Raw genomic sequence first — 18,826 nt, 5'->3', positions numbered from 1 at the left:
ACACACACTAAACGCCCCTTGATATTATATTAATATTCATTCGCTCCTTTTTACCCCATCCCCCACCCTATCCACTCACGCAAAACCCCCAACTGCACAGGCGCGGCTAGAAAGGGGGAGCAGAGAGGGAGGGCCCCCTCCCCCACCCACTCCTCCTCCGTCTCCCCCCCTCTCCTCCACCCTCTCCTCTCCACCATCTCTGGGAGGGGGTAGAGGGGTGTGGGGGGAGGGGGTAGAGGAGGCACCTACCCAGGTCTTAGAGCCGGCCTTCCCACCAGGCGCCAGGCCCAAGCTAGGCTGCGGCAGGCGTGGACCAGAGCAAGGCCCGGAGCGATCTGAGAATGGTGAAAAGCAGCGGGGGGGACCTGCAGGTCTTTGGAGGAAACTGGAGCACCTGCAGAAAAACTACGCAGGTCATGGGGAGAACAGGCAAGCTCCGTACAGAGAGCACCCGTAGTCAGGAACGAACCCGGGTCTCTGCCGCTGTGAGGCAGTAGCTCTACCCGCTGCGCCACCATACCGCACTGTTCTGTGTTCTAGGCTCCTGTGATGAAGGCCATTGTGCCAAAAGTCTTTTTGACCACACTATCTACCTGTGACGCCACTTTCACGTAACTATGTACCTGCACTCCTAGATCCCTGTTTGTACAACTGTAACATAATGTCGAAACTTCAACACTGAAGCCCGACGAAGGGCCCCCCGACCTGAACATCGCCCGCCCATGTGCTCCAGACATGCTGCCTTACCCGCTGAGTTACTCCAGCACTTTGTACCTATCCGCGTTCTCCAGAGATGCTGTCTGGCCCGCGAAGTTACTCTTTAGACTTTAGACTTTCGAGATACAGCACGGAAACAGGCCCTTCGGCCCACCGAGTCTGCGCTGACCAGCGGTCATTCCTAGCACTTTCCTACACATTAGGGATAATTTACGATTTTTACCGAACCTACAATTAACCGGCAAACCTGCGCATGTTTGGAATGTGGGAGGAAACCGGAGCACCCGGAGTAAACCCACGTGGTCACGGGGAGAAAGTACAAACTCCGTACCGACAACACCCACGGTCGGGATGGGACCCAGGTCTCTGGCGCTGTGAGGCAGCAACTCTACCGCTGCGCCACCGTGCTGCCCCCTCACTGCCTGACCCGATGCGTTACCCCAGCACTCTGTGTCACCAGCGAGTGTTTGATTTGGGCTCCCCCCCTCTCTCCCCCTCTGAACTTTGAGCTGTTTTTCCACTAATATTTGCACATTGTAATAAACTGTGTGAAGCAATGTTGCAGACAGTGGCGACCTGCGTTTCCAGCCCCGAAACGTCACTCTCGCTCTGTCTCCCTCTCTCCAGGATACACAGCGCCCCGTTCTACATCGACCCCCAGCTCCCATAACCCTGCACTGTCTCACTGACACAGCCTGATGTGGCTTCTACACTGCCTTGGGTAAGAGATGGAGAGGGAGAGGGGGAGTGGGAGAGAGAGGGGGGGGGGGGGTTGAGGGAGAGAGATAGATGGAGGGGGAGAGGGAGAGGTGGAGTGGGAAAGAGATGGAGGGGTGAGAGGCAGAAGGGGTGTGGGAGAGGGGGGAAAGAGAGAGGTGGGGGGAGGGAGGAGGGAGAGGGGGAGAGAGAGGAGAGAGAGAGGGGGGAGAAAGGGTGAGGGAGAGAGGGGAGAGAGGCAGAGAGGAGGAGAGGAGGCAGAGATGGGGCATGTGAGGGGAAGGGGGGAGTGATAGAGGGAAGAGAAGACAGGTTTACTGTGAAGGGGAAAAGATTTAATTGGAACCTTAGGGGTAATGTTTTCACACAAAGGTGTATGGATGTAACAAGCTGCAACAGGAGGTAGTTGAGGCTGGGACTATCCCAATGCTTAAGAAACATTTAGACAGGTACATGGATCGGACAGGTTTGGAGGGATATGGACCAAGCGCAGGCAAGTGGGACTAGTGTAGGTGGGACATGTTGGTCAATGTTGGTAAGTTGGGCCGAAGGGTCTGTTTCCACACTGTATCACTCTATGAGAAGGGAGGGGGGGGGGGGGGAAGAGAAGGGGAGGGGGAGAGGGGGAAGAGAGAAAGGGAGAGAGACAGGGGAGAGGGAGGGGGGGGGGGGGTGGAGAGAGGGAAGAAAGAGAGGGAGGGGAGAGAGACAGGGGGAGTGGGTGAGCGGGATGGAGAGAGAGGGGGAGAAAGAGAGGAGGGTGGAGATAGAGGGGGAGAAAAAGGGAGAGGGAGAGGGGGAGAGAAAGGGTGGAGAGAGAATGGGTGGGGAGAGAGAGGGAGGGGGAGAAGAGGGGGGATTGCGATGAGCAAGACAGAGATTTTTGTTTAGTTCAGATACAGAATATATACTAGAGAGGTGTAGATATGGTCGACAGTCAGAACCTTTCTCTCCCCGAAGGAGATGTGTGGGGCAGGTTGTTCTACACAGAGGGTGGTGGGTGCATGGAACGTGTTGCCAGGGGTGGTGGTGGTGCCAGATTTGAAAATGGTGGACACGGTGGGCCAATGGGTCCGTTCCTGTACTGTTCCACGTTCTATGCTCTCCCTCTCTCTTTCACTCTCCCTCTCCGCCTCTCCCTCCCACTCTCCCCCTCTCTCGACCCATTTCTCGCTCTCTCTGTCCACCCCTCTCTTCCTCCCTCTCTCTCCATCTCTCGCTCCCTCTCTCCCTTCCTCACCGCCCCCTCACCTCGGAAGGACGGCAGGGAGAAGTTGGGCCGAAGGGCCTGTTTTCACGTCCGTAAGTGGGAGGGAACAGAATGGTGGGATAGCAGGGGTTCGATGGGCAGAAGGTATGCGGTGAGGGGTTAACGGATTCTTGTCCCACCCCCACAGGTGGGCTGTGGCCCTGTGGATCCCGACCCAGGGGAGTGTCGCCGAGACCCTGCCCATGTACGGCGAGATCTCCTCCCCGGGATTCCCCTCCTACTATCCCAACGAGACCCGGGCCGAATGGTCCATCGGCGTTCCCTCTGGTTACCGCATCCGCCTACACTTCCGATACTTCCAACTGGAGGCGTCTCAAGGCTGCGTGTACGATAGACTGAAGGTGAGAGGGAGAGAGAGGGAGGGAAGGAGGGAGGGAGAGAGGGGGGAGAGAGGAGGGAGAGGAAATGAGAGGAGGGAGGGAGGGTGAGAGGGAAAAAGGGAGGGTGAGGTGAGGTGAGGGCGGGAGTGCGTTCAGTCCCGACTATGTGTGTGCGTGTCTTGTGTGTTCAATGCCATTGTCGATGCATGTGTGGGTCTGTATTCCTGTGCCTGTGTTGTACCCGTGTCTGATCCGTGTGTGTGTCCGTGTGTTTATCCGTGTAATTCTGCATGTTTACCTGTCCATGTATCCATGTAACCATCTGTCCGTGTGTTGTGCACATGTGTCTATGTCCGTGTGCGTGTGCTCTGACACGACTGCCCCCTACAGGTGAACGAGGGGACACGGACGCTAGGTGTGTTTTGCGGTGACGGGGAGAAGCCAGCGGGAGCGGGGAACCCACCTCAGCCGATCCTCGACTCCTCTCAAAACTCCCTTAGCCTCGAGTTCTCCTCTGACTTCTCCAACCAGTGGCCCTACAGAGGCTTCCTCATCTACTACATGGCCATGGGTAGGTACACACGTGTGTGTGGGTGTGTGCACGTGTATGTGTGTGGTACACATGTGTGTGCACGCGTGTGTGTGTGCACTTGTGTGTGTAACATGTGTGTGTGCACACTTGTTTACGTGTGTGTGTGTGTCTAAGTGTGTGTGTGCACGTGTGTGTGTGTACATGTGTGTGTGTGTGTGTACGTGTGTGTGTTTAAGTGTGTGTGTGCACGTGTATGTGTGTGTGTGTACGAGTGTGTGTGTGTACGTGTGTGTGTGTATGTGTGTGTGTACGTGTGTGTGTGTACGTGTGTGTGTGTGTGTGTGTGTGTATGTACGTGTGTGTATGTGTGTGTGTGACGGGGTGGGTGTGTGTGTGTGTGTGACGGGGTGGGTGTGTGTGTGTGTGTGACGGGGTGGGTGTGTGTACGTATGTGTGTGTGTACGTGTGCGTGTGTGTGTGTGTGTGTATGCACGTGTGTGTATGTGTGTGTGTGACGGGGGTGGGTGTGTGTGTGTGTGTGATGGGGTGGGTGTGGAGGGAGGGAGGGAGGGAGGGAGGGAGGGAGGGAGGGAGGGAGCTTCACTGAGTGTGAATGTGCCGACTCTGTCTTGCAGATGTGGACGAGTGTTCTCAGGACTCCGCGTCACTGCCCGTGTGTGACCAGCTTTGCCACAACACCATCGGCAGCTACACGTGTGACTGTTGGCGGGGATACAGCCTCCGGGACGATGGGAGGAGCTGTAAAGGTGACCGGGAGAGAGAGAGAGAGACCAGGGAGAAATCAGAGGGGCAGAACAGAGGAGCAGAGAGGGAGTGGGAGGGGGAAGGGGTGAGGCAGGGGCAGTGAGGGAGCTCCACGGTGTTGGAGGGGAGAGGGCGGGCAGAGAGCTCCTTGAGTGGGGGAAAAGCAATAGTCATACAGCACTGAAACAGGCCCTTCGGCCCAACTTGCCCATGCCGACCAACACGTCCCATCTATACTAGTCCCACCTGCCTGCGTTTGTCCCACACCCCTCTAAACCTGTCCTATCCATGTACCTGCCATTTAAACATTGGGATAGTCCCTGCCTCAACTACCTCCTCTGGCAGCTCGTTCCATACACCCACCACCCTCTGTGTGAAAAAACTGCCCCTCAGGTTCCTGCTAAATATTTCTCCTCTCACCTTAAACCCATGTCCTCTGGTCCTTGATTCCCCGACCCTGGAGGTAAAGACTCTATGCACTAATCCGATCTATTCCCCTCATGGTTTTATACACCTCTATAAGATCACCCCTCATCCTCCCGCGTTCAAAGGAATAATGTTCCAGCATGCCCCAACCTCTCCCTGTAGCTCAGGCCCTCGAATCCTGGCAACATCCTCGCAAATCTTCTTTACACCTTTTACAGCTTAACAACAACCTTCCTATAACAGGGTGACCAAAACTGAAGACAATACATACTGTAAGTGGTGCCTCACCAACATATTACACAACTATAGTTTAGTTTAGAGATACAGCATGGGAACAGGCCCTTCGGCCCACCGGGTCCGCGCCGACCAGCGTTCCCCGCACATTAACTCGATCCTACGCACACGAGGGATAATTATTACATTTACCAAGTGTAAAAATTACATGTACGTCTTTGGAGTGTGGGAGGATACCGAAGATCTCGGAGAAAACCCACGCAGATCACGGGGAGAAAACGTACAAACTCCGTACAGGCAACACCCGTCGTCGGGATCGAACTAGGGTCTCCGGTGTTGCGTTCGCTTTAAGGCAGCGACTCTACTGCTGCCCCACCGTGACTGCAACCTCACGTCCCCAACTTCTATACTCAGTACTATGACTGATGAAGGCAAATGTACAGAGGGTAGACCAAAATGCTGGAGAAACTCAGCGGGTGAGGCAGGATCCGTGGAGCGAAGGAAAGGGTGACGTTTGAAGAAGTCTGAAGAAGGGTCTCGTCACGAAACGTCACCTATTCCTTCGCTCCATAGATGCTGCCTCACCCGCGGAGTTTCTCCAGCATATTTGTCTACTTTCGATTTTTCCAGCAACTGCAGTTCTTTCTTAAGCAAATATACAGAAATAATTTTTGACCACCTTATCTACCTGTGACGCCACTTTCAGAGAACGATGTACCTGCACTCCTAGAACCCTCTGATCTATAAGGTTTCAAGGTCAGTTTATTGTCACGTGTACCAGTTTAGGTAGTGAAATTCGAGCCACCCCCAGACTGACTCTAAAGGGCCTGTCCCACTTGGGCGTTATTTGCGCGTCATTTACGCGACATCATTTACGCGTCACGACGCACGCGTAACGCGCGCATGGCGTGTGGTGAGACGTGGTTGCGTAGGCAGTGACCCGCGGTACTCCAGGATTTTGTGATTCTGAAAATCCTTGCGCTCCACCTGCGTGACGCGCAAATGACGCCCAGGTGCTACAGGCCCTTAAGCCTCTATGTTTATGACAATGGTACTATCACTCTTTGACTCTATATATCTATCCATCAATTTAATTCAAAGTTTAAACTTGACCACTTCCTGTTTGCACTGCATATTGATTTTAGAAAATACGCTACCACACATGGCTGTGATTTTTGGCCATCTTACTCAGTCCCACTCCGCTCATCAGGTGCAGAGATTTTTGCCATTGATGAAAAATAAGAGTTATTAGTGTTTAAAAAATGTTGAGATTCTCTCTCCTGTCAATCATGCCATGAAGGCTACGCCCCTTCCGGTGGGAGGGGGGAAGGGACTATAAAACCCGGAAGTGTGGGTGAGGCCCAGTCTCTGCAAGATGGGGGAGGTCACGACTCTCTGTCTGAGCTGTGAATCAACTGAACACACTAAATATCTACTGAACTGTGAGTGTGGTTTTTATGTGGTTCTGTGGTGTTTTATGTGGGTTTGTGGTGTTTTATGTGGCTATATGGTGGTTTCATCCTGCTTGAAATGGTATGAAACTGCACTTGAATTTGGTGGCCTTGCACCTTGCTTGAAATGGTATGAAACTGCACTTGAATTTGGCGGCCTTGCACCCTGCTTGAAGTGGTTGGAAACTGTACTTGAATTTGGTGGCCTTGCACCCTGCTTGAAATGGAATTTCAAGTAATAGCCGTGAGTCAACTACCAGCCCACCAGCCGTGAGTGAGTGAGCTGCCAGCACACCGGGCTTGAGTGACTGAGCTGCTAGCCCAATAAACCATTCGGCTGACAATATCCATACTAGCCCTCTGGAAACCAGTCCCTTCAGCCCACAACACCCATACTAGCGCTCCAGAAATCCCCCCCCCCCCCCCCCCCCACTGGCCAACAATATTGGAATAGATGGAGAGGTGGAATATTGCGTTGGGGGACCAGCCCTCCCGTGTGAACATGGGACCCAACGGGTCCCTCTTAGTCTAGTGTATTACTAAAACTCTCATCTTGACCACTTCCTGCCTGCGTTGTAATTACATTTGCGCAAAAACGATCCCCCATAGCGCTACGATTTCCCCCCACCTTACTCACCATTCTCCTCTGCTGCAAGTCAAATACGTTTTGTTCCGATCTGAGAAATAGTACAAAAGTTATGAAGGTTTTGAAAGTTCCCCCTCCCACCCACACACACACCCCCCACCCTCTCCTCCCGCTTCTGGGGTGGGGTGGACTGAGGCTGAGACTGAGACTGACTCCCCTCCCCCGCTCTCCCCAATCTTTGCACACCGCCAATCCTTTCGAATTGTCACTCTAATGTCATGTTTCATGTTGTGTTTTATGACTGTTGGCAGATCAACTTCCCTCCTGGGGTAAATAAAGTTCTATCGTATCGTATGACTGTTTGAATGTGACTCTAACTATGATTATGACCACGTGTTGATGACAATCTCCCTTGTCTTCCCGCAGTGGAATGCCAGGAATATTTCAGTGAGATGTCCGGCCAGTTCTCCAGTCCGGGATATCCCGCTGCCTACCCCGCCAACCTTCACTGTAACTACAGTATTCGAGTGGAGGAAGGCTTCTCCATTTCCCTCGAGTTCCAGGGCCTGTTTGAGATTGAGAGTCACCCACAAGTGAAATGTCCTTACGACAACATGACGGTGAGCGTCCCCCCTCAACGGCGCAGTGGGTAGAGCCGCAGCCTCACGGTGCCAGGAAACCTGGTTCGATCCCGACCGCAGGCGCTGTCTCTCTGTCTGTGTGGAGTTTGCACGTTCTCCCTGTGGCCGCACGCGTGGGTTTCCTCCGGGTGCTCCAGTTTCCTTCCACGTTCCCCAAAGAAATGGCGGGTTTGTAGGTTAATTGGTTCCTGTAAATTGTCCCCCTAGTGTGGATGAGAAAGTGGGATGACTTAGAACGACTGTGAACGCGTTTACATAAGATGAGCGTTTGACGGCACTTGGCCTGTTCTCACTGGGGATTACAACACTGAGGGGAGAAACTCATTGAAACTTCCCACATAGTGAAAAGCCTGGATAGAGTGGATGTGGAGAAAACATTTATATTAGTGGGAGAGTCTAGGACAGAGGCCACAGACTCACAATAAAATCATAGTCAGTTAGGATGGAGACGAGGAGGAATTTCTTTAGAGGGTGATGAATCTGTGGAATTCACTGCCACTGAAGGCTGTATAGAAGAGTCAATGGATATATTTAAGCAGAGATAGATAGATTCTTGATTAGTGCGGGTGTCAGGGGTTATAGGGGGAAGGCAAGAGAATAGGGTTAGGAGGGAGAGATAGATCAGCCATGATTGGTGGGCCGAGTGGCTTAATTCTGCCCCTATCACATGAACTTATTAATGGGTGATCGATGGCTGGTCCGGACTTGGTGGGTCTGAACTAAACTAGTGTCTCTGTGTCTATGAACTAAACTAAACTCAACTCAACTCTTATAAAATGTAGGTAAACGATGGAAAGGGAGGGAGGGAGAGAGAGAGATGGAAGGAGAGAAAGAAGAGGGGAGAGAGAGAGAAAGTGGAATGGAGGGAGGGAGAGGGAGGGCAGGAGAGGTAGGGTAGGTCGGAGGAAAGTAAAGTGATAGCTAGGGAGGGCGGGTGGGAGTGAGGGAGGCAGGCGGGGGGGGGGGGGGGGGGGGAAGAGACAAAGGGATAGTGACGTAGAGAGAGGGGGAGATGGAGATTGGGGGAATGTGGAGTGTGTGTGTGTGTGCGTGTGCGTGTGCGTGTATGACCCCTAGGAGGCAGAGATAGACAAATCCATGATTAGAATGATTGTCAAGGGTTAGGGGGAGATGGCAGGAAATTGGGATTAAGAGGCAGGGATCAACCATGATTGAATGTGTAAGAAAGAACTGCAGATGCTGGTTTAAATCGAAGGTAGACACAAAATGCTGGAGTAACTCAGCGGGTGAGGCAGCGTCTCTGGAGAGAAGGAACGGGCAATGTTCTCTAAGAAGGGTCTGGACCCGAAATGTCGCCCATTCATTCTCTCCAGAGAAGCTGCCTCACCCGCTGAGTTACTCCAGCATTTTGTGTCTAGCCACGATTGAATGGAGGAGTGGACGCAATGGGCCGAATGGCCTGATTCTATTCCTATAACTTGTGCACTTGTGAGGAGTGTGTGAGTGGAGGGTGATGAGGGGAGGGGGTTGCACTGTGTGTGTGTGTGTGTGTCTGACCCCCGGGAGGAGTGTGTGAGGGGAGGGGGCAGGGTAGGAGGGGGACAGTCTGACACAATTGCTGTGATCTCTGCCTCCAGATTGAGTACAAGAACACGGTGTTGATACCGCTGTGTGGGTCGGAGAGGCCGACGAGGGTTGACACGCGCAGTAATGCTGTGGATATCTTGTTCCACACGGACATATCTGGCATTGAGCGGGGCTGGAAAATCCACTACACCACCGACAGTGAGTGTATGTCCTCAGCCACAATGTGGAGGCTGGTGTATAGTGGGTTAGTCTGTATTATAGTGTATTACACGGCTGTATTAGAGTGTGTTATACTGCTGTAATATAGTGTTAGACAGTATTATACTGCTGTATTAGAGTTACTATAGTGCTGTATTATAATGTTAGAGTGTATTATACTGCTCTATTAGAGCGTATTATACTGCTGTATTATAGACTGTATTGTACTGATGTACTACAATGTTGAATTAGTGTGTATTACACTGGTGCATTATATTGTTTCAGTGCATTATAATGTTGTAATTTAGTTATATTATATAATATAGTGTTACATTAGTTTATGATGGTGTTATATTATCTATAATACTAAAAGTCCGATCTTGACCACTTCCTGTTGTTGTGTATATTGATTTAAGAAAAATCGCTGCCACTTATGGCTGTGGTTTTTGGCCATCTTACTCAAAGTCCCCCTCCGCTGTGCAGGGCAAGAGGATTTTCCCCGTCGATTAAAAATAAAAGAGTTATTAGTGTTTAAAAAATGTTGAGATTCTCTCTCCTGAAGGCCACGCCCCTTCCGGAGGGACTATAAAACCCAGAAGTGTTGAGTGCCTCAGTCTGTCTCTGCAAGATGGGGGAGCAAGAGGGTTACGTCTCTGTCTGAGCTGTGAATAACACTGAACACATGTCTACTAAACTGTGAGTGGTCAGTGCCCTTAATGTGGTTTGAAAATATAGTTTGGAAATGCTAAAGCTGTGTTGCCTTTGGTTTGGAAATGCTAAAGCTGTGTAGCTTAATTAAAGTTCCCTTGCCTAATTAAAGTTAATAATAATAATAATGGATGGGATTTATATAGCGCCTTTCTAATACTCAAGGCGCTTTACATCGCATTATTCATTCACTCCTCAGTCACACTCGTTGGTGGTAAGCTACTTCTGTAGCCACAGCTGCCCTGGGCCAGACTGACGGAAGCGTGGCTGCCAATCTGCGCCTACGGCCCCTCCGACCACCACCAATCACTCACACACATGCAAAGGTGGGTTAAGTGTCTTGCCAAAGGACACGACAGTATGCACTCCAAGCGGGATTCGAACCGGCTACCTTCCGGCCGCCAGCCGAACACTTAGCCCATTGTGCCTAATTAAAGTTGCCTTGCCTAATTAAAGTTGCCTTGCCTAATTAAAGTTGCCTTGCCTAATTAAAGTTGCCTTGCCTAATTAAAGTTGCCTTCTATAGTATTAAAAGTCTAATCTTGACCACCCTGTTTTCGCTTTATATTGATTTTATAAAATAAAAGCTACCACGTACAGCTGTGATTTTTGGCCATCTTACTGAGAGTCCCCCCTCCCACCCCCACCCCCCCCCCCCCCCCCACCCCCACCCCCCCCCCCCCCCCCCCCGCTCATCAGGTGCCAAGGATGAAAAATAAAACAGTTATCAGTGTTTAAAAAATGGCCACGCCCCTTCCGGAGGGACTATAAAACCCAGAAGTGTTGAGTGCCTCAGTCTGTCTCTGCAAGATGGGGGAGCAAGAGGGTTACGTCTCTGTCTGAGCTGTGAATAACACTGAACACATGTCTACTAAACTGTGAGTGGTCAGTGCCCTTAATGTGGTTTGAAAATATAGTTTGGAAATGCTAAAGCTGTGTTGCCTTTGGTTTGGAAATGCTAAAGCTGTGTAGCTTAATTAAAGTTCCCTTGCCTAATTAAAGTTAATAATAATAATAATGGATGGGATTTATATAGCGCCTTTCTAATACTCAAGGCGCTTTACATCGCATTATTCATTCACTCCTCAGTCACACTCGTTGGTGGTAAGCTACTTCTGTAGCCACAGCTGCCCTGGGCCAGACTGACGGAAGCGTGGCTGCCAATCTGCGCCTACGGCCCCTCCGACCACCACCAATCACTCACACACATGCAAAGGTGGGTTAAGTGTCTTGCCAAAGGACACGACAGTATGCACTCCAAGCGGGATTCGAACCGGCTACCTTCCGGCCGCCAGCCGAACACTTAGCCCATTGTGCCTAATTAAAGTTGCCTTGCCTAATTAAAGTTGCCTTGCCTAATTAAAGTTGCCTTGCCTAATTAAAGTTGCCTTGCCTAATTAAAGTTGCCTTCTATAGTATTAAAAGTCTAATCTTGACCACCCTGTTTTCGCTTTATATTGATTTTATAAAATAAAAGCTACCACGTACAGCTGTGATTTTTGGCCATCTTACTGAGAGTCCCCCCTCCCACCCCCACCCCCCCCCCCCCACCCCCACCCCCCCCACCCCCACCCCCCCCCCCCCCCCCCCCGCTCATCAGGTGCCAAGGATGAAAAATAAAACAGTTATCAGTGTTTAAAAAATGGCCACGCCCCTTCCGGAGGGACTATAAAACCCAGAAGTGTTGAGTGCCTCAGTCTGTCTCTGCAAGATGGGGGAGCAAGAGGGTTACGTCTCTGTCTGAGCTGTGAATAACACTGAACACATGTCTACTAAACTGTGAGTGGTCAGTGCCCTTAATGTGGTTTGAAAATATAGTTTGGAAATGCTAAAGCTGTGTTGCCTTTGGTTTGGAAATGATAAAGCTGTGTAGCTTAATTAAAGTTCCCTTGCCTAATTAAAGTTAATAATAATAATAATGGATGGGATTTATATAGCGCCTTTCTAATACTCAAGGCGCTTTACATCGCATTATTCATTCACTCCTCAGTCACACTCGTTGGTGGTAAGCTACTTCTGTAGCCACAGCTGCCCTGGGCCAGACTGACGGAAGCGTGGCTGCCAATCTGCGCCTACGGCCCCTCCGACCACCACCAATCACTCACACACATTCACACACAGGCAAAGGTGGGTTAAGTGTCTTGCCAAAGGACACGACAGTATGCACTCCAAGCGGGATTCGAACCGGCTACCTTCCGGCCGCCAGCCGAACACTTAGCCCATTGTGCCTAATTAAAGTTGCCTTGCCTAATTAAAGTTGCCTTGCCTAATTAAAGTTGCCTTGCCTAATTAAAGTTGCCTTGCCTAATTAAAGTTGCCTTCTATAGTATTAAAAGTCTAATCTTGACCACCCTGTTTTCGCTTTATATTGATTTTATAAAATAAAAGCTACCACGTACAGCTGTGATTTTTGGCCATCTTACTGAGAGTCCCCCCCCCCCCGCTCATCAGGTGCCAAGGATGAAAAATAAAACAGTTATCAGTGTTTAAAAAATGTTGAGATTCTCTCTCCTGTCAATCACGCCATGAAGGCCACGCCCCTTCTGGTGGGACGGTGGAGGGACTATAAAACCCAGAAGAATGGGAGTGGCTCAGTCTCTGCAAGATGGAGGAGGGAGAGGTCACGAGTCGCTGTCTTTAGTGGCCTTACACCCTGCTTGCAATGGCATGAAACTGCATTTGAATTTGGTGGCCTTGCACCCTGCTTGAAGTGGTAAGAAACTGCACTTGAATTTGGTGGCCTTGCACACTGCTTGAAATGGAATCTCAAGGAATAGCCGTGAGTCAACTGCCAGCCCACCAGTCGTGAGTGACTGAGCTGCCAGCCCAAGAATCCAAAGAGTCCCACTTAGTCTAGTAGTGTTATATAGTGTATTGTAGTGTATTATAGTGCATTATATTGTATGACTGTATCATGGAGATTATGTATTACTGTGTATTATCGTGTATTATAGTGTTGTATTCTGGTGTATTATATATTAATAATAATAATAAATTTTATTTTCGAGCACTCGAGCCTTTCAAATCTCAAGGACACCTTACAAAGATTAACAGAAGAGAAAAAAACATATAGTCGGAGAAAAATAAATAATAAGGACATCATCAATACACAAATTAAAGAGAGAAATCGCTCCAAAGACACAAAATGAAAAAATCAAAAAAACACAATGTGAAGAGAGAGCAGCGGCAGCTAAAGCGCGCCAGCGTCCACTCTCCCTTCCGACAGCCATCTTGGACACAGACTAACAAAGCACCTTACACACAGAAAAGTAATCCCCCCACAGTGGTTACCACTGTGGGAGAAGGCACAAAAGTCCAGTCCCCAACCCCAATTCTCCCAAAAGTCAGGCCTATTAAGGCCACCGCTGTTGCCTCAACGGAGGCCCGATGTTCCTGGCCGTTCTAGCCGGGTGGTCTTGCCCCGGCGTCGGGAGAGTCCTCACAGTGGCTGGGCCACCTGGAACGGCTGCTTCCGAAGCCGACAAGGACGCACCGAGTTGGAGCGCCCAGGCTCCCGATGTTAAAGGCGGCGCCGCCCGCTCCGCAGACCCGCAGCCCGGAGGAGTTGATCCCGGCGGTCCAGCTCACCGGAGCTCCAGCGCGTCGATCCAGCGCGGCGACCCAGGCAAGGCATCGCCCGCTCCGCTCCACGATAGCGCTCCAGCGCTGTGCCGCCACCGAAGGCGAGGTGCTGGGCGGTCCCCACCAGGAAACGGCGCTCCAAGCCCGCTGGTAGGCACGAGGACGGGTCGACGGGCAGCCCAGAGAAAAAGCTGCTCACCGACCAGGTAGGGACCTAGAAGTAAGGTTACCTCCTTCCCCCCACATTAAGAAGTCCATTTCTCCGAACAAACGACGAACAGGACTAACTAAAAACTGGAAAAAAAATGAATTAAACGGACGGCTGCTGGTTAGCAGCCGTTCCCCAAGATGGCTCCTCCTCCTGATATTATCGTAGTGTCTTATAGTTGTACTATAGTGTATTATATTGTGTTATAATGTATTATAGTGTATTATAGCATATTATATTGTATTATAATATTATAGTGTTATATTGCAGCGTATAATATTATTATATTATAGTATATTATATAGTTATATTATAGTATTTTTGTGTTACATTATAGTGTCATATTGTAGTGTATTATATTACGTTGTAGTGTATTATATTATACTAGACCAAGGGCAGACCCGTTGGGTCTGCTCCCCCAACGCAGCCGTTCCTTACCCGTAGCCCCCACGGGAGACGTGGTCCTCCAACTCAAGCGGCTCAGGAATGAGCAGTGCGGCTGGTTTTAAATGGCGTCTTTGAGGCGAGATGCGGGCGCCAGCAGCCGTTATGGTCGCTGGCCAGCAGGAGGCGACAAAATGAGTGAGTGGGGTGGGGGGGGGAGAAGGATTTAATGAAAAATGTGGACATAAACATAACAAAATCTAATGAGGAGTGGATAGTTGGAATGAAAAGTGAAATGTCTACCGAAATGGCTGCTTCTATGGGTGAGAAGCCAGTTTATTTTTGAAATATTGGGGGGGGGAGAAGGATTTGATTAAAAAGGTGTACTTAAACACGACGAAATGTAATGAGGAGCGGATACTTAGAAAGAAAAGTGAAATCTCTACCGGAATGGAAAAGATCTCGGCGATTGTACGTCTGGATTCGGCGTGGCAAGGAATCAAAGGAAGAAATGCAGCCGGCAGCCGTACATGTAAATGGATCCATTCCGATTGGACATCTGCGAGCATCGGCCATTCCGATTGGACATCTGTGAGCATTGGGCATTGTGACATCACACGATGGAAACAAATCAAAAGGAAGAAAGGCAGCCGGCAGCCGGACGGACGGACGGCAGGCGGCAGCCACAGAGTTTTAATATATAATAGATAATCTATTAATATAGTGTTTTATACTGCATTATAGTTTAGTATAGTAATAGTGTATTATACTGTGTTATATTGCTAGTATTTTGCATTATGATGTTCTAATGTTATATTGTTTTTTAGTGTATTAGTGTTTTACTAATAAATAATGCTCCCACACCATCCCCTCCCCAAAATGTATTCACTGTTTAATCAATCTCTCTCTCTCTCTCCCTCTCCCTCTCCCTCTCTAAAGTGAGCGATTGTGGAACACCAAAGTTGTTGGAGAATGGGAAGTTCGAAGTCTTGGACGTAAGAGCGGTGAAGGACGGATATTTGACTCGAATCCAGTACTCATGTGATCGCAGATATCGTATGAAGACTGAGGGAGATGGTGAGAGAGGGGGGGGGTGAGAGGTTGGGGAAGGGGGAGAGAGGGAGGAGGGAGGAGGGAAGAGGGGGAGAGAGGGAGGTGGAGAGAGGGAGGGGAAGGGAGAGAGAGGTTGGGGGAGAGAGGTTGGGGCAGGGAGTGAGAGAGGGAAGGGGAGAAAGCGAGGGGGAGATAGAGGGAGACTCAACGTCCATCCTCTCCCCGTACTGATGTCTCTCTCTCTCCCCAGGGACGTACACTTGCTCTGCTGATCGTGTCTGGAACAATCCCACCGTCTCCAACACCATCCCATATTGTGCCTCGGGTAAGATAGACCCCTCCCCATCCCCTATCCTCCCTCCCTCCCTCTCCCCCTGTGGTACACCCACTAACTTCTCTCTCCCTCCCCTGTTCCCTCTGCCTTCTCATTTTCTCTCCGCTCTTCCCGTTCCCATTTCTCTCCCTCCTCTCTCTATCTCTCCTTCCTCCTTCTCTTTCACCTCCTTCTCCTCTCGCTCTACTTTATCTCCTTTCTTTCTTCCTCCTCCTCCTCTCCCCTTATAACCCTCCCTCACCCCACTCCTTTCTCTCGTTCTCTCCCCGTCCTTCTGTCCCTCTTCTGTCCCTCTTTCCCCCCCTCTCTCCCCCCACCCTTCTCTCCCTCCGCTCTCTCACTCCCTCTCTCCTCTCCCCCCCCCCCTCTCTCCCCATGTCCAGTGTGTGGTGTCCCTGACGTGCCGGTCACCTCGCTGGCGGTGGGCCGCGTGCTGGGGGGTTCGGAGGCCCCGGACGGCAGCTTCCCGTGGCAGGTGTTTGTGCGGCCCCGGCATGGTCGTGGGGCGGGGGTGCTGGTGTCTGACCGCTGGGTGCTGACGGCGGCAAGCATCCTGTGGAACAAAGGCGCGAAGAAACCCACGGACGGGGAGTTGGAGAGCCACGGCATCTACGTGGGTGACAATGACCTAGATGACCTAGTAATGTCGCCCGGCCTGCCCGTGGAGAGGGTCTACCTGCACCCCAACTACAGCGGCAGTGACCCCAATTTCTCCAATGACATCGCCCTCATTGAACTGGCCACCCCCCTGCGCCTGACGGCCGACATTGGCCCCGTGTGTCTCCCCCCCGCTGGGGGTCCTGGGCACGAGTGGCTCTACCAGGAGGGGCGTCTGGGCTACTTGGCGGGGTGGGGGATGACGGAAAACCGGAGACTGACCAACAAGCTCCACTACGCCTCCCTGCCCGTCGCCAACACCGAGAAATGCCGCGGGGCGCTGGCTGCGGCCCAGCCTCGGGCCAAGAAGCCCCTGAAACTGACCGCGGGGTCATTCTGTGCCGGGACGGGGCTGGGGGGCGGAGCGGATGCCTGCCAGGGGGACAGCGGGGGGGCTCTCTCCGTGGAGGGGGGTAGGGGGGGGAGAGAGCAGGTGGAGGAGGGGGTTTGGTATGTGGCAGGGCTGGTGTCCTGGGGGATAGACTGCGGGAAGGTGGGGCGTTACGGGGTGTACACCAATGTCGGGGCGTACATACCCTGGATGCAGGAGGTGATGGAGGGGCATGTGGGGACATAGAGCGAGCGGGGAGGGAGGGAGAATCCAGGAGAAGTTGAGGGGGAATTGTGAGGGAATCTGAGGCAAATTGACGTAAATTAAAAGGGGAAAATCCAGACAAGTGAAGGGAGTTATTGTCATGTGTCCCAGATAGGACAGTGACATTCGTGCTTGCTGCAGTACAACAGAATATGTAAACATAATATGGAACAGGAGATAAAATTTCAGTGTGTCTATAGACCATATATGTACACAATAAATAAACAGATAAAGTACAATAGACTATTATTGTTCAGAGCTTGTTTGATGTCGTATTTAGAAGCCTGACGGCTTGAAGGGAGGTTTGAGGCGGCATTGAGGGAGTAATTGGAGGACATTTTGGGGGTTGCGGGAGATTTGGGGGAAATTGAAGGGGGGGAGGGTTTGAGGGAGTAATTGAGGGGAAATTGTAAAGGGATGGAGGGTTGAAGGGGGGGGGGTAATTGAGCGGGAATAGAGGGGGAATTGAATTGAGGGGGAATTAATCGGGGCGATTGAGGGGGGATAGGGGGGCAATAATTAAAGGGGATGGAGGGGGAATTGAGGGAGTGACTGAGGGGGATGGGATGGGAATTGAAGGGGGATTGAGGGGGGCTGGAGTGAGGAGGGGGAGTGAAGGGAATTGGGGAGGGGTAGAGGGAAGGTCGGATGGTCGTTACCTAAAATTGGAGAATTCAGTGTGCTTACCGCTAGGCTGTAAGCTGCCCAAACGGAATGTGAGGTGTCGCTCCTCCAGTTTGCGTGTGGCATCACTCCGGCATTGGAGGAGGAGGCTCTGGACAGAAAGGTCGATGTGGGAATGGGAAGGGAAGTTCAAGTGTTGAGCAACCGGGAGATCAGGCAGACCTCAGCAGAGCGAGTGTTCAACAAAATGGTCGCCAAGTCTACGCTTGATCTAGACGACGTAGAAGAGACTGTCCTACATCTTATAGAAACATACAACATCCTTAAGGGATTGGACAGGCTAGATGCAGTAAAAATGTTCCCGATGTTGGAGGAGTCCAGAACCAGGGGCCACGCAGTTTAAGAATAAGGGGGTGGGCCATTGAGGACTGTGATGAGGAAACAAGTTTTCACCCAGAGAGTTGCGAACATGTGGAATTCTCTGCCACCGAAGGCAGTGGAGGCCATTTCACTGGATGTTTTCAAGACAGAGTTAGATTTAGGGGCCTGTCCCACTTGGGCGACCTAATCGGCGAGTTAAAAAGAGTGTAAAAGAGCCTGAAAAGCCTCGAGCTGGATCGACTGAGCGCATTGAAACCGCGAGCTGCATCGACCTGTCTGCGCGCACACACACACACACACACACACACATCCCGAAGGCGGGGGCCAAGGAAGGCGGAGGAGCTTTTTCTGCGTGATTGAAGAGGAAGGTAAACGGCTGCCACAGACACGGGGGGGGGGGGAGTGAGACGGGGAGGGGGGGGGAGAGAAGGGGGCAGAGAAGGGGAGGGAAGGGGGGAGAGGGGAGAGAATGGGTATCGATTATTCCCACGGCAATCTATTTTTACTCGTGGTCATTTTTTATCATCTTGGAAAAAAACACCACGACCTAGCTGAGGCCTCGAGTACGAGGAGACCACTCTCGAGCATGAAGGAGAGTTACGAAGACCTCCTACGACCTCGTGGCGACCATGCTGCGAGTTTGGGTGGCGGGCAAACTCGCCAGAACTCGCGGTAGAGGTCGCCCAAGTGGGACAGGCCCTTTAGATCTTCGGGCTAACGGAATCAAGGGATATGAGAAAACAGGAATGGGGTACTGATTTTAGATGATTAGCCATGACCATATTGAATGGCGGTGCTGGCTCGAAGGGCCGAATGGCCTACTCCTGCACCTATTGTCTATGTTTCTATGATGAGCCGAAACATCACCTATCCATTTTCTCCAGAGATGCTGCCT

The 18,826-nt window shown here is 51.3% G+C and overlaps 1 protein-coding gene across 1 annotated transcript; it reads left to right on the top strand.

Moving 5' to 3' along the window:
• Positions 1-1,277: 1,277 nt before the first annotated feature.
• LOC116989176 (complement C1r subcomponent-like) lies at positions 1,278-17,174 on the top strand. Its single transcript, XM_033046401.1, has 9 exons — positions 1,278-1,438; positions 2,832-3,045; positions 3,415-3,595; positions 4,192-4,323; positions 7,445-7,638; positions 9,258-9,405; positions 15,227-15,364; positions 15,591-15,665; positions 16,058-17,174. The coding sequence occupies exons 1-9, from the start codon at positions 1,416-1,418 to the stop codon at positions 16,906-16,908; spliced, it is 1,956 nt and encodes a 651-aa protein (XP_032902292.1). The 5' UTR covers positions 1,278-1,415; the 3' UTR covers positions 16,909-17,174.
• Positions 17,175-18,826: the final 1,652 nt, after the last annotated feature.

The sequence above is a fragment of the Amblyraja radiata genome, chromosome 28 (assembly GCF_010909765.2).
Source record: "Amblyraja radiata isolate CabotCenter1 chromosome 28, sAmbRad1.1.pri, whole genome shotgun sequence".
Taxonomy (NCBI): domain Eukaryota; kingdom Metazoa; phylum Chordata; class Chondrichthyes; order Rajiformes; family Rajidae; genus Amblyraja; species Amblyraja radiata.
The sequence above is the reverse complement of the archived record's forward strand: the minus strand, read 5'-3'. Positions and strand labels throughout refer to the sequence as shown.

Coding starts and splice junctions, on each gene's coding strand:
- LOC116989176 (XM_033046401.1), top strand. CDS start 1,416: ATGTGGCTTCTACACTGCCTTGG. Junction 1,439..2,831: donor TGGCTTCTACACTGCCTTGG/GTAAGAGATGGA, acceptor CCACCCCCACAG/GTGGGCTGTGGCCCTGTGGA. Junction 3,596..4,191: donor CATCTACTACATGGCCATGG/GTAGGTACACAC, acceptor TCTGTCTTGCAG/ATGTGGACGAGTGTTCTCAG.